Source organism: Micropterus dolomieu, linkage group LG16, assembly GCF_021292245.1.
Source record: "Micropterus dolomieu isolate WLL.071019.BEF.003 ecotype Adirondacks linkage group LG16, ASM2129224v1, whole genome shotgun sequence".
Classification (NCBI taxonomy): domain Eukaryota; kingdom Metazoa; phylum Chordata; class Actinopteri; order Centrarchiformes; family Centrarchidae; genus Micropterus; species Micropterus dolomieu.
The window spans coordinates 6,853,784-6,878,541 of NC_060165.1; the positions used below are offsets into that span (position 1 = coordinate 6,853,784).

The 24,758-nt window shown below is 43.6% G+C and overlaps 1 protein-coding gene and 1 long non-coding RNA gene across 4 annotated transcripts in view; one reads left to right on the plus strand and one right to left on the minus strand.

Annotated features, from left to right (window-relative positions):
* plxnc1 (plexin C1) overlaps window positions 1–24,758 on the minus strand; it is a 64,339-nt gene that overhangs the window by 30,814 nt on the left and 8,767 nt on the right. The window contains exons 1-6 of one of the 3 annotated variants that reach the window (XM_046071886.1): window positions 21,037–22,132; window positions 19,651–19,773; window positions 16,889–17,023; window positions 16,686–16,786; window positions 16,501–16,609; window positions 16,249–16,414 (exon numbers count right to left, since the gene is read on the minus strand). In XM_046071886.1, the coding sequence (XP_045927842.1) occupies window positions 16,249–16,414; window positions 16,501–16,609; window positions 16,686–16,786; window positions 16,889–17,023; window positions 19,651–19,773; window positions 21,037–22,044 (1,642 nt within the window). In that variant the 5' untranslated portion in view covers window positions 22,045–22,132. Of the gene's footprint in view, window positions 1–16,248; window positions 16,415–16,500; window positions 16,610–16,685; window positions 16,787–16,888; window positions 17,024–19,650; window positions 19,774–21,036; window positions 22,133–24,758 lie in introns of those variants that run through there. The other 2 variants (XM_046071887.1, XM_046071888.1) reach the window with 2 other exon arrangements.
* Window positions 18,809–22,624, plus strand: LOC123984776. Its single transcript, XR_006828524.1, has 3 exons — window positions 18,809–18,995; window positions 19,627–19,817; window positions 21,019–22,624. It is a non-coding gene; the product is annotated as an uncharacterized LOC123984776 (long non-coding RNA).

The window sequence follows — 24,758 nt, forward strand, 5'->3', positions numbered from 1 at the left end:
ATTACGTTTTACCTGCAGTTGTGCGTTGCTTTGGTCAAACTCCCCTCTGAACGCCGTTTTACCTGCAGTTGAGTGTTGTTAAACTCACCGCTGAATGTGGTTGCACACCATGTTCGTTGTTAAACTCACCGCTGATGAACGCGCTTAGCTTTTGAGGGCCCTTTGATATCAGATTGCGAGGGTTTTTAAACATCAAACACCAGTTGGGGGGCATTTGAATCGCCCTGGCATAGATAATTTTTGGTAGCGTATTCCTTTTTATTTTTATTTATTGTTGTCTCGACCCACAAGGCAGACAACGGGTTGCGGTTTGGTGATCGACCCAAGACGTCAAATTTCAACGCTGTTGAGTTCTATAGAAGTCTATTGGACTGCCCCGCACGTTGAAAAATGAAGCCGAAGGTATACCCAGTGCGTCAAAAAAGTGACGCCAGGGTCCCTTGACCATGCGTCAGACATTTGACGAGTAGGGAGTGAGACTGTGTTGGCTGAGCCTGGTTCCACTGCCAATTCGCCCGGCTCCATTTCTGGTGCCCTTTCTGGACTTGTTGCCCTTTATTCAGGTGGAGAGTAGTCTGGAAAAATATTCAAAAACAACAACACAGGGGCCATTACCCTTAAGGGGACACGGGCAAAATGGTGTCCATGAAATATTGTCTCTTATGCACCAGAAACTACCAGTGGGTATGAGAAAGTTTCATTTAGATTTTAGATGAAACCACACCCATGTATGACATGAGTCTTGGTGCCATATGACAGCTGCAGTAGCAGTGTAAAATATACATATGGGCCACTGAATTTGATGAATTTACTGTTTGTCAGACCACAAATGAGACAAGAATTAGGTTGGAAAAACAATAGACACTGCAGTGGAATGTTTCTGGGGGCCAGGCCTCACTGATTACTGTAAACACAACTTTTTAACTTTATTCACTGATTTTGGTGAAATTGCATCATATTTTATGGAGAAAATATTTTTTGGTTTTCCCTCTGATATCCTTTGGATCTCTTGTTTTTTAATGGAGTTTCCAGATAGTTTTTGTTGTGGAAAAATAGGTTAACTGGGCCAGATGTACTATGCTTAATTCTTCTTCAATAAAAGTTTAATGCAAAATAGATTTACTGTTATTTCAAAGCAGAGTACAAATTAAATCGAGTAAGTACATGAAAAAACCCTCAAAGCTCAGTTGTGCATTCACTCATTTAATTATATATATTTCTTATGACTAACATTTAAAAAACAAGGAGACGTTTGTCGTGGCCTAGAGGTTTAAGACGCTGATCATCTATAAAAGTCTCCAAGGTACAACTACACCTGAGTTAAACAAAATTAAAAGTGGTTGCAGGATTTTAAAAAAAGGTTAATACTAAAGACTACGCCCTCCTCCACTCACTGTACAGTTAAAGTTTCTTCCATTTACATGATTTTGAGACCAAAGAGTGAACTTTACTCCAGTAACCCACGGGTGGAGAAGAAAATAAAAATGAGGCATTATGTTCATCTTGTTAATGGAGTTGAAAAAGGTCTCCAGGTTTAACCTCATGGTCACAGCCTGTTCATCTCAGCAGTGAGCTTCTTGTCCCATCGACAGATAATCACCAACGCTGGAACACAAACACAGTTACTGATTAAAAAAAAGACAGACAAATAGAATTTTAATCCGTAAAACAGTAATGGAAAGAAAACAGTCATGTTTTTTAAGGCTAATAGCAATGATTTTGGATTGAAGCAGCCAATAGATGATATTATAGACTGATAATCAACATCTTGACAATATTTCTGTGTGTTGCCTTATCGCTCCGGCCTTGTTCTTGTTTTGCATTTTGTTCTGACAACCCTCTCCCCGTTTTGTATGCTGACTGCCTGCCTCAGCCTGCAGGCTTTAGTCGCACAATCTGACTCTTGAACTTCATAAAGGCAGTTTCTGCTCTCTGAAGTTTTCCTTCCAGACAACACCTATCACAGTGGAAAACTGTCTGTGTGTTTTTTTTTTACCATGGGATGCATGGTGTAGTATAACAGTCCTTTACTATTGCTATGGCAACTGGCAGCACGTGTAGAAACAGCAGCCATAGGTCCAAACTTCCCTACACTTCTGTTTCCTATCTGTTTTTCCCGACTTTAACAACTTTATAACAATGTAGTGATACACTGTGAGAATTGTCAAAATAAATTAAAAGTCAGATTTTCACATAAACAGCTGGTGTTGATCTGATGCAATAAATGCAGACTTCATCATATATCAGATCGACGACACTGACTGGACCAAAATCACTTTATCAGTCAAGCTCATTGTACTTACCAACTGTAACAAAGGGTATCAGCAGCAAACGCAGTATCATGAGGACCTGATGTAAAGACAGAGGCCCTAGAGTTACTGTCTTGTCACCAAACTTTATCTGGAAAACAATAGATACATTAGATTAGATTCAACTTTATCATCATAGCTGCACTGCTGTCTCACCAGTGCAGTGGGTCCAACATACGTATGTTGACTGTATGTATGATTACTACTTTGAAGCAAACATGACAATTTGAAAGCCATTGCAAGAAATCACAAACATTCAATTACAATAAAGTTGAGTTGTATTTCTGTATAGTATTGTTTAGATTTTTGCAGTTAGAATGAAAGATTACCATTAACTGCTGAAATGTAGCGTCGGGTGGACTTTGAATCTCACAGATGAAAAAGTCAGTTTCTTTGACTTTCATGATGCAGGGGTATTGTTTTCCGTCATGAACGCCCCACACTGACACCTCTGCCATTGTCATCTCCAGTTTGTCTGCCTTTTTCTTAAATGACAACAGAGACAAATGCTGACTTTTATGAATTAAAGAGGTGGTATTACGCTCATTTTCAGGTTCAAAATCTTAATTAGGGGTTGTACCAGAACAGGTTTACATGGTTTAATTTTCAAAAAACACCATATTTTTCTCATACTGCACATTGCTGCAGCTCCTCTTTTCACCCTGTGTGTTGTACACTCCGCTCTTGAGCTACAGAGTGATGCATCTTCCTTGTAAAAAATCTTTGTTGAGAGTTGCACATGCACAGTTCCCAGGTAAGGACTACTAGCCAATCAGAAGCAGAGAAGGGCGGGTCGTAAGAAACAAGGTAGTGTGATCCAAATCAAAGCCACTTCAGATTGCGACCGTAACCTAGCAGATGGTATAAGTTACTCACAAGTCCACAACATCATTGTTCCACATCTTACCATCAGGACTAACTGAACTGTTGCCGGTGTTCTGACGATCTATGCTGCCTTGCCGGAAAATGCTACCATAGCGCAAATCGATAGACTCGACTCTACTCGGCCCTGCTCTGTTTTCCGTAGCTTATCGTCATAGCGACACCACACACAACTGCCGCGACGTAATGTTCAATGCGACACACACACCAGCGATCCACACAGCTTTCTCTTTTTTAAGTTAAATGTTTCAACATTCCTCATAATGTAAAGACAGATAAGCGGTATGAAAACCTTCCAGCTGTGTTTTCCTCTGCAGTTATTGCTGCAGCGGTCTGTGTGACGGTGGCTGGCCGGCTTCCTCCCACGGGTTGGCACAGGCATCCCCCGCCGCCACTTGCGGAGCTCCTCAACTCCGGAAATATTCAAGAACATTTTTGTTCCGCCATCACTTCTCGTAAAACTGTCAATATTCAAAATCTACACAGCTGATTTCACCTCAAAACTTGTCAGAAGTGGATTTAGTGATGAAATTACGTACAAAAACTATAAAATATAAAACTTTCTGTTGCTGGCCTCTGTCTGGTGCAGCGATGATGATGCAGTGAATAGTGAATATTCTCTCTGACCAATCAGCAGTCTGTCGTGTTTTCACCGTTACATTTTAGTATCCCTCAGCTCGCTTGGAACCTCGACGGAGGTGAGGTGATACGATAAAAAGTACCTGGAAGCAGGTACAAGTACAACATTTTTACAATGGAAAACCAAACAAAGGCGAGTTGAGCCGAAGGGCCTCCGCTCAGACTAGCTTGGTTTGAGGGTGTGCCTGACCCCGCTAGCTGCTTGGCAAGCTTTATGATGCGTTTTCATTGTCCCTTTGGGCTGGACTTTGGGCTTTTTCACTTAGCAAACCTGTTACATGCACAAAAAAGATATATAACTCAATAAAGGAGAGGGAAAAACCCAAAAAGCATAATACTACCTCTTTAATGTCATGGAAATATGTTGTACCTCTGTGGTGATGCGGACACCATCCCGTGTCCTTGAGGATGTGAAGCTGGTGAACTCAGGATCTGGATAGTAGGTTACTGTTGTTGAGCAGGCCAAAGTTTCATTGGCTAATTTCAGAGACAGAGTGCTTGAAAAAATCCCTTGAGTATTTCCAGCTGCAGGTGTGTCATAGATGAGATTCTGCAGTAAAAAAAAAAAAACAGTGTTATAAATAATATGATATAATTTCTGTTTGGCATAGCATGACATGATGATGATGGTGGCATGGCAAACTAAGCAAAGCAATGTGCCATGACGGAATATGGCATAATACACAGTGCTTTTGAAAATACCAATATTTCCAGCCACAGGTGTGTCATAGAGTAGATTCTGCATTAAATAAAGTAGAAAGGGAAATGTGTGTATAGCATGAGGTGCCATGGTGATGTGGCTTATCGTAAACTGAACCAATGTAATGCAACATTGCATTATTTGATGTAATTTAAAGTTCTAATAATCGTAAAAATTAAATAAAACCCCATTGTCCCATACTGTTAGCAATGCAACGTATTTACTTTGTACTGTATAATTATCTCTCTAAGAAGTACTTGTGAATGTGAGTGGTGAAGTCTGCTGTACTTGCGGTGGGTTCAAATTGCTATCACAGGAAATGATGCTTGCATATAAGCAGTTTCCTGTTTATTGTTTACTCTCCTTACACTCTATCAGAGCTGTATTAAGTTAATATACTGCTGTTAGTTCCCATTAAAAGCAATCTGGAAAAACAGTGACTTTTACTATGAGTCACAGGAAACAACTCAGGTAACTCAGCATGAAATCTGACTGAATTCTTTATTAAAACAATGTGAGTTTATTCGGCTGCACGCTAAACAGTCGCTCTTCTTTTGTACTTCTGAACAAATATCTGCTGAAGGAGTGTTTTCTGTAGTATTAAACCACACTTGCTGTTACCTCCAGTAACCATTGGTGACTGAAATCGTGAGGATTGTTATGGAAGATTTAAAATGCCTACATAAAAATAAATCAAACACAGAAAAAGATTTATTAAAGATTTACACATATTATAGACTCTAAAATAAAAAACAATCAACTGTCCAGTCACAGCCTGGGGACTGAAATATGGACAAGGCTCAGACACATTTCCTGTGGGGCAGCTCGGTATTGTCTTTACATTTGGTTATATTTGTGAATGTTTTAAAGGGTACACCCTCAAATTCTGTTAGAACCCTTTCTCCCAGCTTGTGTAAAAAATGCTATAGACGTGTGAAGGATCAACAACTGTAGGAGGCGGGGCTTTGTCGTGTATGGCATGGTTCAGTGGACACTGGGAGACTGACTGGCAGTGTTGGGCAGTAACGTCGCTACAAGTAGTGCCGTTACTAGTTTAACTACATTTCTCAGTAGCTTGGTGGTAGCGTCGCTATTTTCTGAATCAAATAGCTTTTCAGTAAGGAAGCTCTTTTATTGGCCGAGTAGCTTCCATACACGCTACATTTTCCCAAGTATTTCTAAAGGATCAATAAGTGCGCCACTGCCACACACCAACCTGGACGGTGACTTCACGTACCGATCCTTGGACTGATGTCTATGACTTTGCTGCAGGGGAATAAAGACATGTGTCACTGAGTTTTACTTTCTACTGTGATAGTTATTGTAACACCTCTTGTGAGAAGGATCAGGGTCCAGCCTGGAGAGCTCTTCCTCTAGTGAGGAAGAAACTTTGATATGTAGTGGCACAAACTTGTTTCCATGAGATCTCTCTCTCTCTCTTTCTCACCCATTGCCATGAATGTATAAGTTGTTCAGGTTGCAATGTTGCCAGAGCACAAATTCACATATAATGTGATAATTAAGCTACTTTATACAAACAACAATGGTTCTCTGTTTGTTGCATGAGGAAATACATTTAGCTGCAATCATAGGAGAGTTTCTGTCTGATTTAGCTCTCTCTCCTTAGTATTTCTTCTATTGCTACTGTAGAAGGAAGTTAGTTCAATATAAACTAGGCCTATACTGTGTTTCTATTTCGTATAGGCTTTGCCCTCTAAGAGCTGTCGCTATTGGGTTCATCCCTGCGCGCATGCGCAGTTCTGAAGATTTCTTTCGTGCCCATGTGCCGTGTACGGGCCTCTCTCAGGTCCGCAAATTGGGTATAAAATACCGGCGAGACCAGAGATCTGCTCCCCTTTTTTCTTCAGTGCTGCATAGCAGTCACTAAGGAGAGCAGAGTAGCGTCTAAAGAGCAATTTCTCCTACTAAAGAGCTTTCCTATGGCTACTCACCGCTCTACTATTGAGGTCCGCCGCTTTGAAGGAGTCTGCCTCTGCAAGTCCTGCCATGCCGGCTACATCATGGGGTTTGATCTCCCCGCCCGCTGCGACACCTGCCTCGGTCCTCAGCACGCTGGCCTGGATCTGACTCCCCGGGCCTCGTGTCCCTACTGTGCACAGCTGCCCGTGGAGGAGAAGCAACGGCGGGTTGATGCCTTCTACAGGAGGAGGAGGCTGACGATGCTAGCTGGGCTAAGCCAGTTAGCTTCACGGCGGACCATGCTGGGCTTGAGTCCTCTGACTCTGCTCCCTCCATTGTTGGCTCCCCGCCAGGCTCTCCCCTCTTCCCCCTGGAAGACCTGGAGTTTGATTTCGAGTTAGATCCTGCTTCACTTCCGCCTTCCAGCTTACCGTCCTGCGGGGCTCTCTTCCGGGATCTCCCCGATATAATCAAGACGGCTGCTGAGCGCAAGGGTGTGCCAATGCCTGCTGAGCCTCCGGCATCTGCTCCTAGCGCCATGCTCGGCGACATCTACCAGCCAGAGCAAGCGTCCAGACAGTTCCCCGTGTGGCCCCTTTTTCCACCACTTCAGCCCTTTCTCTCCGCAGCGGGGGCCGAGCCTGGGAAGCTGAAGGCACCGGTGGCGAGGTTATGTCCACTTCACTAAGGTTGAGGGCCTCACTGACTGTGGTTTTCCCTCCGTCCCACCTCTGCAGCCCAGCCTGGCGGCCATCCTACTGCCTAAAGCCACTTTCTTTGGCAGGAGGAAGCCGACTCCGGCCTCCGCCTGTGACCAGGTGATGGCTTGAGTCACTGACTGTGCCCACCAGTGTGCCGCCCAGGCAGCAGCTTCCATCAACAACATATCGCTGCTGGCCTCGTCCATGTCGTCTGTCGCTGCCCAGCCCGACGCCTTTTCCCCCGAGCTTGCCACCGAGTTTGGAAAAGACACGGCCGCCATTTTGTCGCTCTCCACAGCGGTGGCGGTCGCCCTAGCTCGGATTATGGCGTGGATGATAATCCTGCAACGGAACATGTGGCTGCACATGTCCCATCTGCCGGAGCAGATCAGGAAGGAGTTGCAGCCCATCGGGGCCCATCAGCCCCGATGGGCTGTCTGGGCCGCTTCTCCAGGACGCAATCACCCACCTGCAGCAAGCTTCGGACGAGGCAGATAAGGTGAAGCGGCACACATCTTATATCAATATCCGCGGCGATCACGCCAGGAGCCCTGTGAGCGCTGTGGATATTGAGGTGGCGCTCTGCTCCAAGATGTGACTCCCGCCCCAGGCCGAGACGCCGCGCGGCTACTGCTGCGGCTGCGCCTCCGCCGGCTCCAGCCCAGGTCCCCCGGGTCCCCACTGGCGGCCACAGCTCCCTCTGTACAGCGCTGTCCCGCCGTCAAGAACAGGCGAGCGGCTTGCTCCTGGTCCAACCCCCCCGCTGAGCCTCCCCGCTGCGCACGCACACGCTGCGTCAGTTGTTGAGCCGCTGTTGTCCCTTTATCATATTATCATGAGTGAAAAACATTCATATCAGATAAACACAACAGCCCACCAACACTCCCTGCCTCTCTGTGGACTCCCCAACTCTCACCCATCAGTGTGTAAGTGGAGGTTTTTCACCGTGGCACGAGTCTGACACTGAGAATGAGCGGCCGGAGTGTTTCACACTATCGCCGCCGCAGCCCTTTCACCTCAGCCCTCCCATGGGTCGTGTCGAGTGGCTCTGCAGCTCACACGTCGGCGGAGAGGGCTCTTCTCTGGCTGTCAGAAATGTCCACAGAGGCCCCTCAGATTTTTGCTCGCCCGCTTTCAGAGTGTTGCTGCGCATGGCAAAATCTGCCCATGAACGAGTGGATGGCGAGACTAATAAATAAAGGTTACACTCTCCAATTCGCCAGCCCCCCTCCTCCTTTCAGTGGGGTGCTGGAGACTGTCATCTCAGTCAGAGACAACTGCTCTGATGGCAGAAATAACAGAGCTCATGAACAAAGGAGCTATTTCCAAAGTCCCGCCAGGCAAGGAGAACGAGGGTTTTTACTCCCGTTACTTCCTGGTGCCCAAGAAAAACGGGCGGAATGAGACTGATCCTACGTCCTGGGGATTGGTTCACGTCCATCGACCTAAAGGACGCCTATTTCCATGTCCCCATCATCCCCAGACACGGGAAATTCCTGCGTTTCTCTTTCAGAGGGGCCCAGTTTCAATACAACTGCCTGCCTGTCGGGCGTCAGAGTGTTGTTTTAGCTGGACGACCTGATTGTCATGGCATTGTCCAGGGAGAGCTGTGCGCTACACACGATGAAGCTCGTGAAACATCTGTCCTGCCTGGGTTTTGCCATAAACTGGCTCTCCTCTCCCGTCCCAGTCAATAATCTATCTGGGAATGCATCTGGACTCAGCCCACATGAGAGCCAAATTATCTCCAGCCAGGCTGGAAGCTCTCAGCTATCTGCTTTCACGCACCGCTCCTCACAAAGTGGTAACGGCTTTGTCTGTGATGCGTCTACTGGGCATAATGTCTGCCAGTCATGTGGTGGTCCCTCTGGGTCTCCTCCACATGAGGAAAATCCAGAGATGGTTCGGCCGTCTCCGCCTCGATCTCGTAAAGCACAAAAGATGCCTGCTGTCCGTCCCTCCCTCAGTACAGTCAGACCTGACGTACTGGAAATCCCCTCACGTCCCTTCAGCAGGGAACCCACTCGGGAAAGTGACGTCACATGTCACAGTTTACACAGACACATCTCTCATTGGTTGGGGCGGGATGTGCCTTTCTCACGTGGTGGGAGGGAAATGGCTTCAGCCTCCATCTCTCCACATAAACTGCCTGGAGCTGTCCACGGTGCTGAAAGTGCTGAAACACTTTGCTCCACTGTTGAGAGACAAACATGTGCTGGTGAGAACAGACAACATGACAGCCGCTGCTTACATAAACCGTCAGGGCGGCGTCCACTCGGCTCGGCTACTAGAGATAGCCAGGAGCCTGCTGCTGTGGGCCCACGCGAACCTGCGCTCTATCAGAGCACTCCACATTCCCGGTGTTCAGAACCGGCGGTCCCTCTCAGAACGAGTGGAGACTGAATTCCACTCTTACTCAGGAACTGTGGGACAAATTCAGGGAGTCAGAGATAGATCTGTTCGCCTCATGAGAAAACGCACAGTGCGCACTGTGGTTCTCACTGAACGCACGGGACGAGCCGCCACTGGGCGTGGACGCCTTCTCACACAGCCCGTGGCCCAGAACGCTCCTTTATGCTTTCCCCCCGGTTCCTCTGATTCCCCGCCTCCTGGCGCACATTCAGGAGGAGCTCCTAACAGTGATTCTGGTGGCACCAGAACGCGCGAGCGCATCATGGTTTCCAGTGATGATTCAGCTGCTGACGGGGAAACCGTGGCAGCTGCCGTGGCGCCTAGACGCGCTCTCACAGCTGGACGGCGCCATCCTACACTTCCCAGTGATAGGTCAGCATTTTTGGGCTTGACCCCTGAATGGGAGCACCTTGAAAGATTAGGATTGTCCCCTAATGTAGTGCGCACCATCCAAGGCCCCCTCTCAGACTGCTGTCTTTGAAGACAGCCCTCCTTTTGGCACTGACCTCTGCTAAGAGGGTGAGCGATCTGTGCACCCTCTCAGTCGCTCCATCTTGTCTCGCTATCAGAGCTGACGGGAGCTCAGCCACCTTGAGGCCGAACCCAGCGTTCATGCCCAAGGTTATAACTAGCTCCTTCAGGTCACGGATTATTTCCCTGGAAGGTTTTTTCCCTCCACCTCATCGACACGAGGCGAAGGAAGCATCTCATCGTCTCGGCCCGACTGGTCCCCCCAGCGTCGGCTGAAGAAAAAAAGCTGACCTTTTGGGAGCAGATCTCTGGTCTCGCCGTTATTTATTACCCAATTTGTGGACCTGAGAGAGGCCTGTGAGAGAAAGAAATCTTCAGGACTGCGCATGCGTGCAGGGACGAACTCAATAACGACAGCTTTTAGAGGGCTACGCCTATACTCATAGAATCTGGGGTTACAATACGTAACCAACTATGTGAGTGTGTGTGTGTGTATATATACGTATATATAAAAATTTAAAAAATCCCCCTCTCACCCCTTGCAGGGTGGTTATGCGTTATCCTCAAGCTCAGGTCCTCTAGAGTTTGAGGTTTCTTTGCAGTATCTTAGCTGTTCCTAGGACTGCACTCTTCTGGACAGAGACCTCACATGTTGTACCTGGAATCTGCTGTAGCCACTCTCCCAGTGCTCCGATTACCACTGGCACCACTGGTGCTCTTCCTTTCCACATCTTTTCTAGCTCCTCTTTCAGCCCTTGGTATTTCTCAAGCTTCTCGTGTTCCTTCTTCTTGATGTTGCTGTCGCTTGGGATTGCCACATCTATCACTGCAGCCTTCTTCTGCTGTTTGTCGATCAACACGATGTCTGGTTGGTTAGTCATCACCAGTTTGTCAGTCTGGATCTTGAAGTCCCACAGGATCTTAGCTCGGTCATTCTCAACTACCTTAGGAGGTGTCTTCCATTTTGACCTTGGGACTTCCAGCCCATACTCATGGCAGATTATCCTGTACACTATGCCAGCTACCTGGTTATGGCATTCCATGTACGCACTTCCTGCCTGCATCTTACACCCTGCTGTTATGTGCTGTACTGTCTCAGGGGCATCCAGTCTGCACCTGGGGTCCTGCCTGGTGTGGTAGACCCCGGCCTCTATTGATCCCAAGTTCCAAGATCCCATAGTCTCTATGGGATATTGTACTGCGTATATCAGGATGATATATATATATATAACCTAACTATAAAATATAAAAAAATTAAAAGTAACTTAGATGTAACTAAGCTACTTTTGCCACGTTGTTGTAGCTTAGCTTGCTACATTTCACTGGGGGGTAGCTTCTATGTAGTGATGCTTCATTTGATGTAGAGTAGCTAGTAGCTCAGCTCACTATATTTTCCAAGTAGCTTGCCCAACACTGCTGACTGGCCACTGCTCAGTGTAGCATAGACAGTGATGTAGAAGTAACCAGCCATGAGAAGCTACTGTCTGCTGGAAAAAACTAGGACAGTCTGTAAAAGCATATTTAGCGGCTGTCAGCACCTAGCCATGCTGTTTATCGCAGTTAACCGTAATGTTCATCAGCCCTAAATATCTTGTTTGGCTCTGAATACAGCACAAGAATGGGTGGGCCCCTGTGTAGTTCACTGCAACTGTAGTGAACAAATCTCGTTCAGGTACAAAGTTGTTTTAGCAGCTATGTGAGAGAGGCACAAACTGAGGCTATGGTTAAGCAGTGTTCTGCTTTTTATACTCTATACTATAATAGTGTGGCAGCTGCTACTACGGGGGTGATAGAGTTTGCTTTTATACACAGTGTGTGTTTTGTTGGAAAATCACCTGTATTAATAACATGTATAATAATAATAATTCCTTCGTTAAGAAAAAATGTTCATTCAATAAACGTGTCCCTGCAGCCAGCTAGCCCACATTAAATGTTTATGTTTTAATGTAAAAAGCTGTCTGTCACGGCTGCCATTAGCTCCTGACAGCAAAGATGGGGTTCAACCATGGCTCTGCCGCCAAAGCTATGATTGGTCAATTGAGTGTTTTTCATTTTGGCATGGACAAAACATCTCCATTTCAAAAGAGAAAAACCTATGACAATGCTTTGTATTTAGTATAGGCAGGTGTCACGATCCTGTCCTGAGGTGTTCTGTGTTATATTATTTTGGCCATGCGTTCTCTGTGTTTTGATTTGGTTTCTCTATGTCTGGGTTTTGGTTACTCCTGGTCTGTGTACTTCTGTGTTGGTTGTTATTTTTGCCCCATGTCTGCTCTGTGTTCTGTTATTAGTTCAGTCTGTTCTCCCTGTTATGTCTGTAGTCTGTCGGTATGATTAGGTTTTAGTCTGTTGTATGTTTCTTCTCTTGTGTCAGTTGCCTGTGCCTTATGTTCAGTTCTGTTCATGTTTGGATCTGTGCCGGCCCGGTTCTTGTCGTATTATCTGGTGTTTGTTTCATGCTCAGTTTCAGTCTATCTGTCTAGTGTTATTGTAATCTCTGCCTGAGTAGTTGTTTATTGGTTTATGATCATTCTGTGTTTAGTGTCCATTACCTAGGATATGTCTGTTCCCCCAGTTAACCCTATGCATACCTGTCTCTCTGTTTTCCTCTGCTGTCTCTCTGCCTCGTTAGTCCTGATCCTGGTCACCTGTTTTGCTCCCGCCCTGCTCGTTAGTCCCTGTGTGTGTATATATGTTTGTTGTGTGTTCAGTCCTTGTCCGGTCACTGTAGCATGTCGTGCTCTGTCTTGTGTGTTGCTCTCTGTCTTCTCGTTCTGTGTGGATTTGGATTTTGGATTACTTGTTTTGTTTTGACAGTTGGTTATTTTAGATTCTTGAATTCTACCACTACTAAGTGTGTACGCCTTAAGTTTGTTTAATAAACCATATGAGTTGCTTATTGAGTCCTGCATTTGGGTGCACCAACCTTTCAACCTACGCACCAAACCGTGACAGCAGGTCTATGGTGCCTTCAGCTGGAACAGTGAAATGCGATACACCTCTTGTTTTCTGTGTTGTGATTTGATTTTAATGTGGCATAGAAAATTCATGTCACAATGAAAAACAGTTCATTTTTATTAATACAAAAAACTGAATATGTCCTTTAAACATGTGTTCTTTGTTTAATTATGGCACAGCTGATACTAACATGTAATGGAAATACATATTGACAATGCGAATTGTATTTCACTTTTCAATTTCTTTCTTTGTTTTTATGTAGGCATTTTAAATCTTCCATAGCTTCTAACATTGTGTTGTGACAAATTGGGAAAGGACATGACATAAAGCAACATAACAAAAGTGTACATTGCGTGATGTGACATTTAACACATAAGATGACTGACATGGGATTGTTTGACATGACATAGTCCATTGTAGCATAATCTGATTTGATATTAGGTGACACAATTAATGTAACAAACTAGGCTCCGTTACTGTGTGTGGGTGTGTGTGTGTGTGTATGTGTGTGTGTGGAGAGAGTCCCACCTGATAGCTGCTGTTTCTGGGAAGTCTTACTTCCTGCAGGGCGTGGCTGTGCATGACCCCTTCCACAAACTCCAGGTGAGATCCCATGAGTGTGATCGTCCTCTTCCCACTACAGGACACAGAGCAGCAGAGGGATTTTCATACTCACACACACCTACAGTTAGTAGCACAAGTAAATATTATAATGGGAAATTAACATCATTTAAGTTTTTTGAAACATTTTTTGCTGCCAAACATCCCAGTTGCTGCTGGAAATATGTAGATGAGATCAGATATCACAGTGTGGCTGTTCGGCAGTTATCCTGGGAGAGAATTGACTCAGCATCACTTTTTTTCTCTTTTTGTCTGTGTAGAATACCATGTACCTACATATCCAGTCATACCTGAGCCAGGTGCTGCTGGGTGTAATGGCGGTGCAGGAAGGTGAAGAGCGGTAGGTGATCTTAGCGTTGCCATGGCAACTACCATCTGGGAGGAGAACACATGCTTTGACCACGCCTTTATTTTCATCACTGGGGATGTGAAACGTCAGATTCACACCAGTGTTGTTCCATACAGGAGATCTGACCAGAGCATACAGGATGAGAGAGAGAAACCAGTTAGATCAAGACTCACTCTTTTTTCACGTAGGGAACACAACAACAACAAAAATATGCTGACACCATGAAAGCAGCCGGAAGCGTAGCAGTATAATCTGCCTTAACATCAAACATACAAACAAACAAACATCAGCTATAATAACTGCTATCTTTGATGTCATTTGTCGTTTATAGTGTAAGGATAATCTTAGTCGCCCATACAGTGACTCACTCTTGTGGCGCGCAGTCCAGGTCTGCCTGGATCCTCACTCTGGTCACACCACTAAGGTTACGACCGGACAACAGCACATGGTTTCTGCCGTAGAAAGACACGACACTGGGAGTGATGGAGGAGATCTCCGGTCTCTGACAGTAAAATACAAACAAAGATAATTAGTTTTAATTTTTATGAATGTGAATGAGGTGAGCACCAGGGGAAGAATGTGAGGTTCAGACTCACAGAAAAGTTCATCCCTGTCTCCATCATTTGGCAAACACTTTCCTGCAGGTGAAGTGAGAGAAAAAATTAAGCTGGTTGTAAGCGACATGTTGTATGTAACGTGTTTTTTTTTTTTATCATGGAACAGAAATAGAAGATGAGGTGTTTTGGTTTAATGAGCAGTTAGCTTAGCTACTGATCAGTAACAGTTGGGCCAAAGTGCAATCAGTAACTCCCCCTGCCCTCATAATGAAGTTGCAATCTTTGTAAACTGTCTGAGCAGACAGTAGGGTGGTGATTCAGTTGATATTAGCTTGCGTAGCTGACATTAGACTCAACATGTAAATAAGATTGTTTTGGTGTTGCCTTAAAGCACTTCTTTTTGTTTCTATTAAAAGAGGAAAGCTGGTTCATCTTGTTTCCCCTTTGTTGTAAACTAGGCTAAATCCAGGCTGGGTTATTATACATTTCTTTAACATATAGATTGAAAAATAATAATTTAATATATATATTTCCAAACATAAGACATTTTTAATAATGAAACCAGATAAAATTAATTTTTGCATGACTGAAGCAATAAATGTTTGGTAGCAGTAGTTCTGGTGTCATTAGTCTTAAAATGTTGTGCTGTTACACTGATGTTCAAATGTAGCACACGGAAAGTTAGCATACGCGCATGATGTCTGGAAAAGCCTATATTAGATAATACATTTAAAAAGACATAATTACATTCCCCACTCCTTGATTTGCCCAGGAGCAGCCGTTTGTGCTCCAGCCACATCCAGCCTCGATACACTGCCGACACCTGAAGAGAAAACAAATGTTATCACCTGTTGTTGAAAACACTCGTACATAAATCATAATGCCTTGATAAAACACAAGATAGTTATACTGTATATTCTTCCTGATGAAGAAACACGACCATTACAACCATAACGACTGTATGAGACTAAGTGGAGGGATATGGGAGGAGGGGTTAAATTCTTTTTAGCCTTTTTGTCTTTATACCTCACAGTCTGTTAATTCTGTTAGAGTTTTTTTCTTTTTGTCATTAGAGCTTCATCTGGTTCATTTCCTGTTAGCACCACAATGTGGCTTGGCTAAGTCTCATTAAGTGAAAGTAAAATTGCAGTCCAGTAACCCTATAGACACATTTTTGTCTTTAAAGTCTTCCTTGAAGGTTACATCTCAAACGTAAGCTGTTCGCCCATGTATTAAAACTGCATGGGAACAGGACATAGATTTTTATTTTTCATGACATTTCATGCCTGCAGTTAAAGTTCATTTTCATCAGTGATGCATCTGACTGATTATGTTTTTTTCAACCTTCTTCTTCTGTCTTTTATGTTAAATGATCTTTCCACTTAGATTTCTAGAAAATGGCAGTGGACTTACAGGACAGGAGTCGGTGGTCCCCTGATGTCAGAGCAGTTGGATATCTTAAGTTGTTCCAACAATTGTGTCGTCCCAAGTCTAATCTTAACAGTGACACGCAGGCCTGTTAAGTGAAAATAATCCAGAGAATGTTTCAGCAGTGGTCAGCAAGTTCCAGCAATACACGTGTTTTTATTCAATAAACAATATATAACATGAGGCGACACAGATTTATCAGCAGGTAGAGAACATTTTTATCTGATAGGATTCTTGTGACGGTGTGAAGGTCCTTGATTATCAGGTATTTCATTCACCGGATGTATCAAAAGTCACTGACCTTCAGCAGGAAGTGTGCTTTTTTTAAGGACGCAGGTGCATTGTGGGAACCGTGGAGGACTGCTTGCTGCGCTACAAAGCTGGCTGGAGCTTGCAGAGAACTGACAGGCGAAGTTAGACAGAGCGCTCTGGCCCACAGTCAGGTGTGTCTGGATGCTAAGTGTGATCTGAGAAAGGAAGGGATGTGAGTTTAAAAGAGAAATAACTGACAGACACAACTGATTATAGTTCAAATCCTGGACGTAACCTGTACCTGGCCAGTACTGTCCTTTACAACGCTGTAGGAAACCATTTTGCGTTGACGGGAGTCATCAGGAATGGACAACCAGTCTGAATCTCGGCACTCATCTTCAAATGTGCAACTAGGAAGAGAAAATTATGTTTTAACCAAGTTTATAATAGTTTGAAGATGTCAGCAGCAGATGGTGTTTCCCTGACCTTCTTTTAGAGCCACACCAGACACAGTATGGATCCTGTGCAGACCAGCAGTCCTGCACATTTGTGTATGTGCTGCACTTTGACACAGGCAAACGTTTAATCTAGAACAGAACACAAACATTCAACAACACTTTGAAAGCATGGCTTAAATTCAAAATCCTCCAGCGTTCACAAGACTGTTTATACATATACAGTTCACCTACCTGGTTTGGAAATGGCACATAGACATGTTTATGGTCCACTTGATCCAGAAGTATTTTGGGGAACACTTGGCGGTCGTCACTGGCCCTGTAGAGCACCCTGGGACAGGTGGTGTGATAGTTCTTGTCCACAGCGAGCTGACAACAAGAATGTAGCTTTGTTATGTTTCTGAGAGACTGAGCTGCTCTGCTGGTAGATATCAAGGGTTAAAGTTTAATAGGTGGATAAAACCATAATTACAGCCAAGCAGTTGTATGTTTCTGCCAAACAGTTTACATCCATGTCTTTCCATACTAATAATATTTGTAGTGAATACTTGATTTGAATAATAAGGTAGTGTATTTTTTGGCTAAATGGATGTTATCACTATATTGATGATACATATGTAGGATTCCAGTGAATATACATTGTTGAACTGATTAAGGATTTTCATAAATGTATTGGCTGAAAAAGTGAAGATGTTTTTGTTAACAATATTTTTTGAGGTCAATTTAAGTCAAACTGTCACCTATTCAGTGTCTGACCAACTGTGAGATGTGCTCACAATCTCCCCTTCTGTTCCTGAGTTATGGTGTTTGAACTTGGAAGGTCAGCTTGGCTAACCAGGTAACTAGGTAAAAGATTCTAGGCTTCATAATGCTGGCTTAATTGTTCTTGTCTTTCTCTAACAGTGAGCTTCACTCAGTATTATTTATGTTGAGGTTGTGGACTTTTCTCATGGTTTTTGAGCTCTAGTGTTTTCTTGTGTGGGTTTGATTTTGTACCTGCATGCTTGTACTGTTCCATCTGGTTTTGAACTTGTGTGGTGTTTGTTTCAGCCCTGTGTCCTGTCTGTCTGATTCCCCTGATGTGTATCACCTGTGAATAACCCTCCCTGCCCGAGTGTCTGTGTGAGAGTTTGTTGCACCTGGTTGCTCTCCTTGCCCACTCATCTGATCTTGTATAAATGGTTGTCAGTTCTGTTCAGTCTTTGTCTGTTTATAGTTGCTTTTTCAGTTTTTTTGTAACCTTAGGATTAATCGGTTATCTGTTCGGCTTCATCTTTTGCTCATGGAGTTGAGCCTTGTTTTGGACTTTGCTGCATACAAGTCAGAGAATCCTGTTTTTGTTGATTAAAACTTGACAAACCAAGTCTGTGCCTCTGTGTCTTGCGTTTGGTTCCAAAACATGTCTCACTCTAACCAATTAAAAATTTAGCACGACTATAAAATAACTTTTTCTTTAAGAGCATTATTGCTGTCAAAAACTCCTTAAAATAGAATGTAATAAAAAGTTATTTCCCAGTATATTAAAGCTGTACAGACAACATAATGGGCAAATTTACTGCTGCAATCAGTGTCTGAAGTGATTCTGTAGAGGAAGAGTTTGTTTCCTGGTGTCCATGTCTGTGGTTCAGGCATCTCTTAGGTCAAGCTAATAGCTAATGATCACCACCATTAAGGTTGAAGAAAAAATTGATCCACTGAAGCGGTTCAATCCTAATGGAGATGCTGTGTTGTCTTGACACCACAAAGAACTCACACCAGCACAGAAGAGTGTTAAGGTCCATGCTGGTATTTCTGTCACTATGTCGACATCATGTCCCTTCCACTGTGTTGCCTCAATGTACTATTTAACCAATATGCAGGATGTGATGCAACTGTATCTTGTGCTGCTCAGGGTAAGTGGAAACCGTAATCTCATGGTGATCCCAATAGTTTGTCCCTCTTCAGACTCACCAGTATATATTCTGGAGTTTTTCAGGTTCCTTCATGCTTCACTTTCCCATTTAGTGAGTTTCTCTCCTCTGGAGATCACCTGACCTCTCACCTGTCTGCACAGCTGGACCCAATTTCCTCAATCAGTGTCAGTGTGTATTGAGGGCAGCTTTTTGTCACTGTGCCCTGATGCTCTAAAACTGCAGCTGTGTCTGCCTGCTTGAGCTTGACACCATTCATCTGTGTGTTTTTGACTTGCATCTTGACTCAGTGCCTGCCCTCCTGAACCCTACCCTTCCTGCCAAAAAGTTTGGTTAGACCTTCTCCACTCCACCCTGTACACACCCATACTGTACTGGAAGTGAATCTACTCTCCTACTGCATTATGTTTCACACCAAATTTGATTTCATGGTAAGAACTGACAGGTGTTAGACTAATAAACTGAGTGTGATGATGATTATTAATGTAAGCTATAATTCTTGTTTCCCATAGAAGGATTATACTTCAATTTTAATTTAAGTGAATGGAAATGAAGTAACTTAATGTAAACAAATAATCCTAAACAAACTGAATTTGGTAAATTTAATACTCGAACACACCCAGTTAAATGCTCACAACCGAATTGCTTGCATAGGTTTCTATGTGCATCCCAATTAATTATAGGTTACCCCTTGTCCACAGCTACAGCATCTCACTTTCATCTCCCAAGTGAAGCCCCTTTTGTAACATTTTATTTATGTACTATCAGCTGTCTTCCCTTATGCTACTTGACATGAGCCAGTGAGCCAATATATCAGAATCTGTAAGAAAGACACTTGGCAGCTTTATGAACACACACATGAGCACACAGAGCATGAAAGAGCCTGTTGTGTCCAGCAGAGGGTTACTGTGGAGTGTTCCCAGACTTGTGTGTATGGAAAGTATAAGGAGTGTCTGCAGATTATAGTTGTTCGATCAGGGAGATGGAAAGAAGAGAGAGGATGATGTGATACCTGCGTTGTTGAAGTACAGATCCTAAGTTTAAAAAAAATTTTCCCAACAGATGCATATCACTTTTTATACACACCTTAATGAGCTGCCCATCTCCTGTCCCAATGAAGAAAACCACCCAGGCCTTCTGTCTCACTGCCAGCACAGAGGTCATGTAGTTCTGTCTGAAGAGCACCGCCTTTGGCTTCAGAGGCTTTGACTGAGAGAGACAAAAACGCTGATCATCAGATTTGGATCCAAAAGGTATTTGTTGAATCTTGAAGAGTACAGCTTTGAAGTATTGAGGGTACTTGGAATAGACCTGTCATTACTAGGCCACATGTTAAAAGATACTGAAAAAAGTGTATTTAAAATGTATTTTTTGTTCTTCATTTCATTGTGCCATTGATTTACATACATCTGGGAAGTGTTGACACAACAAAATCATAATTTATGTTAACACGCATCTCACTCAATATTATTTCTGTTTACATGTCATCTGTCACATGACTGTACATCCAGATAGTTTGTCTGCCATAAATATTGCTTAATTATAGTAATAACTTGATGTTGGATTTTTCTCTCCCACCTTTCAAGAAAATGAAATCAATGCTACTTAACAAATAACAATAATGATAACAACAGTATTTGTTAAATTTGTATTCCAAATTAGATGCCAACAACTATATACTGTTAGCCTATTCCTTTCTCACAGGTAACAGTATCAGTATACACACAGTAAAGATAACTAAAATGCTCACATAAATTCACATCTATGTAAGCGATATAACAGAAACTGACATTTTAATGATTTTGTCCTCTGCAGCTGTTAACTTTAGCCTCATAACATGCCTTGATTTTGTAATAAGCCAAGCTAAACCTAGCTCCTTCCTCTAATAAGCTGTTACTGGTTTGCTGACAAGATGTCTTTTTGAAATATTGTTTACTCCTTATTTTTGTTTAATTTACATTGTGAAAATGATTGAAATTGTGTAGCTATGCATCACCTCCCTGCAGGAAGGCTTTAATCATGTGATTTAATAGGCTACTGTATTTAGTTTGAAATAGTTTCCTTGGAATATTTTTCTAGTTTGTTAGACCTTTGCTTATTGAGATCACTCTAACAGCACTAATCCTGTAATATGAAAAATACAGATTGTTAGTATAGGCCTAGTATAATGTCTAAGTTAGCCATATACACGGTGTCAGTTGTCTTACAGCTGGCCTATGCAGAATATATGCTATTTTAAGTTTCTGTCCAATCCTAACATTATTCTCATGTAGAACAATTTTGTCTTTACAGTGAAATAAGCCCATCTGATATGTGTTTAGTTTTTTATCTTTGATGACCACATAGCCTAATAATAAAGTGATCTGCCTTACTGTAGATTCTTATTTGCAGATGAGAGACTACTGCAACAGGTGGAAACAACAATATCTTAACACTCAAACCCCGTTTGTTTAGGCTATTACAACAACCCACCGTGGATCTTGACTTCTCAGGGCAGGTGATGCAGAAGTCTGGATCCGCATCGGCCGCTCCGGTGAGATCAGGGCTGACGTCAAACACTACCAGCTCGGTGTCGGTTTGTCCTCCGTCCACACTGAACACGCCGCTCCAGAGCACCGGCGGCCCACCCGGGATCACCGAGGAGGCCACGAGTCTGCTGCCTTTACCACCATCAGAGATACTGAGAGTCGCGCCCCGCAGCGACTTAAAAGTATGGGTTTTGCCTGTTTTTCCCTCAAGCCAAATAAGACGGACTCTTTTGCTTTTGTCCTTTGATGGCACGTTGGAGAAAAGATAAATGGTTAAGTTGATCTGAAATCCATCAACAAACTCCACCTCGCCTTCACGTTTGATCTGAGCTTGAGAAGTCTCGCCACCATGGGAAAATATATCTCCATTCTGGTTTTTATTCGTATTATGAAGGTTCAGAACGGCTGATCCAGAGAGGCAGCTGGTCTCTGTGGTTTTGTCGGGTTGCTGTAAGGCAGTCAGAATATAAGTTTCGAGCTGGGTCTGAGTCTTCTCCACGTCCACCAGGAAGCCAACGGACGCATTGCTGCGCCCTGCGGGTCCCACCTGGATGGCCTCGCTATGCAACACGTGGGAAATGTTTTGCAGGTCCAGCACCTCGCAGTAGCCGCACCTGATCACACCGCAGCTGATCAGAGTTTTATTCTTAACGAACGGCAACACCACATTGACACTGAAAGTTGCGTTCCATTCATCCGTCTCAGAAATCCGGTATAACTGCTCATCACCGGACTCAGGCCCCACCTTCAAGATTCCTCTCAGGGTCAGGCTCTGGACCAGAGTCAGGTCGTGGCTCAGCTGGTACAGCCTCTCATCTGTAGCGATGTAAACCGTGTTGGTGGCCACGGCGAAGTGGCGGAAATCTCCATGAAATGTAAAGCTTCCTCCCTCTTCCAGGCACCGACCCGGTTCTCCCCAGAGAATGAGCAACAGACCAGACAGCAGGATCATCTTCTTGCAGCGGTGGCAGCAAAACGTTCACACAATGACGATCATGGCACTCTGCTCTCTGCCAGTGTCACTGGAGTCGTGCGTAAAAGCGCAGTGCGCCTCTGGTGAAAGGAGAAGTGCTGAAAGTGGGAGGGAGCGGGCCCAGCGAAACCGAAAACTAACACTTTATTTATTTCTGAGATATTATGAGGTAATATTCTCTTTTGCAGCATTAATGTTTTCACTCAACTGTAAGTGTCCTACAAGTTTTCAAAATAATTTCATACAATTTTAGTCTAACCCCCCGGGCGTTTGATAAATCCACTTTCAACAATTCACATGATGATATCCACATCAAGAAGAACCAATACGGCGGCAGGGACTTCTGAGTGAAGCTATATGGCCCATGCGATATGAGAATTGTCCTTAACCATCAATTAAAGGGATCTGACAGTGATTTGCATGGCATATTTGATGCCTATCCGACATCCCCCGTTTTAGGTGAAAGAAACAATAGGCTACAGTGTGATTTAGTGCCATATGCAGAGAGCTCTGAGAAAATGCTGTAAATGATGCCTCCTCACTTTCCTCAACAAATGTGACATTGGACCATTTAAAGTTTTAACATCATCCTGACATCTGAGTTTATGTGATGATCTTTAGACTGTTCAATTCTTTTTTTCATGCATGAATATGGAAGAAATTTGTGTATTTTATTGTGTATTTATTTGTGTATGTTTAGCAGCAAAGATAAAAATCTAACGTCTGGCTGACATCTAGTGTCAGCTTTGGGAACTTCAAACACAAAGTATGAAAATATGTTAGTTTGTATTTTCAAATTATCAATTAGGATTCAGAATATATCCAAACTAACCAGTAGGCTATACTAGCGTTTCCCACCCCCTTCAGAACTGATCTTTAACACTGACTCATATTGATTACAAGAATAAATGTATTGTCTCACTAATGATTGCCTTTACAGGCAGCACGGTGGTGCGGTGGTTAGCACTGTTACCTCACAGCAAGAACGTCGAACCCACGGTTTGAATCTGCATGGGTGCTCCGGCTTCCTCCCACCATCCAAAGACATGCAGGCCAACCTTAAATTGGTTGTTTGTCTATGTGTGGCCCTGCGATGGACTGGCGACCTGTCCAGGGTGTACCCCGCCTTGCGCCCGATGTCAGCTGGGCCCCGCGACCCTGTACGCAGGATAAGTGGTTGACAACGGATGGCCTCTTCACTTGCTGCCAGACATGCTCACAATTCTGAGCAAGAGTCAAGTCTCTCGTGGTGAAAAAGAAATATACTTTTGGATTCACTTATCATATTTGAATTGTACTAAGCGTATATTAAATGTGTTATTTTGTAGTGAGAGCAAGAACAGTGGTGTGCAGGAGCCAGACATACCTATGAGCACAGTGAGCTTGTGAGGGTCCAGCTGGTCCTTTGAGGTTTTTGTGGCCTCTAATTGTGCATTCAGACCAACCGCGAATTTTCGCCTTGCGGCGCTTTCCTCGTGTGAGTACATTTACTGCAAGTGTTCACACACAAAGAGAGAAGGCGATTTTAACGCGATAACGTGAATAAACACAACTCGTCATTACTACAACTGTATGAACCCAAAGTAAACATTTTGCCGTGATTAAATAGCAATAAACGGATCAAACTGATGCCGAAATAACTACAACATGATGCAGAGAAGAAAAATCAACGTTGAAATCCCAAAAACTAAAGTAAAAAGCTAATTTAATAAAAGCAGTTAACTCCAAGCTCCTCCCGCGAGTAATCGTTGTAGTTGTCAGAGCAGAATCCCACCGACTACGGGTGTTTAATTGTCCAATGTTTGCAGCGCTGCTGCATGCTCCTCTTCCCCAAGTTTAGCAGCTCTCAGCCGGCCAGCAGATTTTAGATCCCCCGCTCTGCCTGGCCCTCTCCACACAATGCTCTGAAGCCTCAGTGAGGTACGGACAATCTCAACACTGATAGGCTATCTCGACTCAGCGTCATGCAACTACTTTGCTTGAGTTTAAAATATTCAACTCCCCTGCCCCCATCGCGTCACTTCACGCCGCCCGACAGAATATTTCGGCTCTACGCGTCTTTCTATTGACTGTGTAGGGAAACTCACTGCCCGATTGGTCTGAAAGCGCCTTAAGCAATCTGAGTGAGGCAATGATCCCAGGAAGCTCTAAAAGAAAAGAAATGCAGTTGCAAATGAAATATCATAAATATTCAGTTAGGCCAGTACTTCCACCTAGTTTAGTTCTTCATTTGCGTATCATTATAAACACTGTAATTCTTTTCTTATAGCAAATCTTTATTATTATTATTCTTTATTACATTTTCTTGAGCTAAGGCAGGAAATTCCAACTCTGGGTTTGGCATTAAGTTGGTTAAAGTTGGCAAAGGGTAGGTTCAACTTTTAAAAATTGAATACAGGATCTATGACCATACAAATGGACATAGTTGAGCAGTATTTTACATAACATCACATGCTATTATATCGTATGGTCAGGCATTGCAGTACATAAAAACATTATTTCAAGCGCGTCTTAAAACAATTCTCACATACCCGTGTACACTTTAACAATGCTGTTATAACTGAGTTATTGGTCACTGTAATAATTCCCCCTCCGTGGTTGCAGTGAAGAGAAATCTCTAAAAACAGTGTACCTTTAGAAGATATCCACTTTTGAATAGTCTAACACAGATGCTTAGCTGATGATTCATAGTA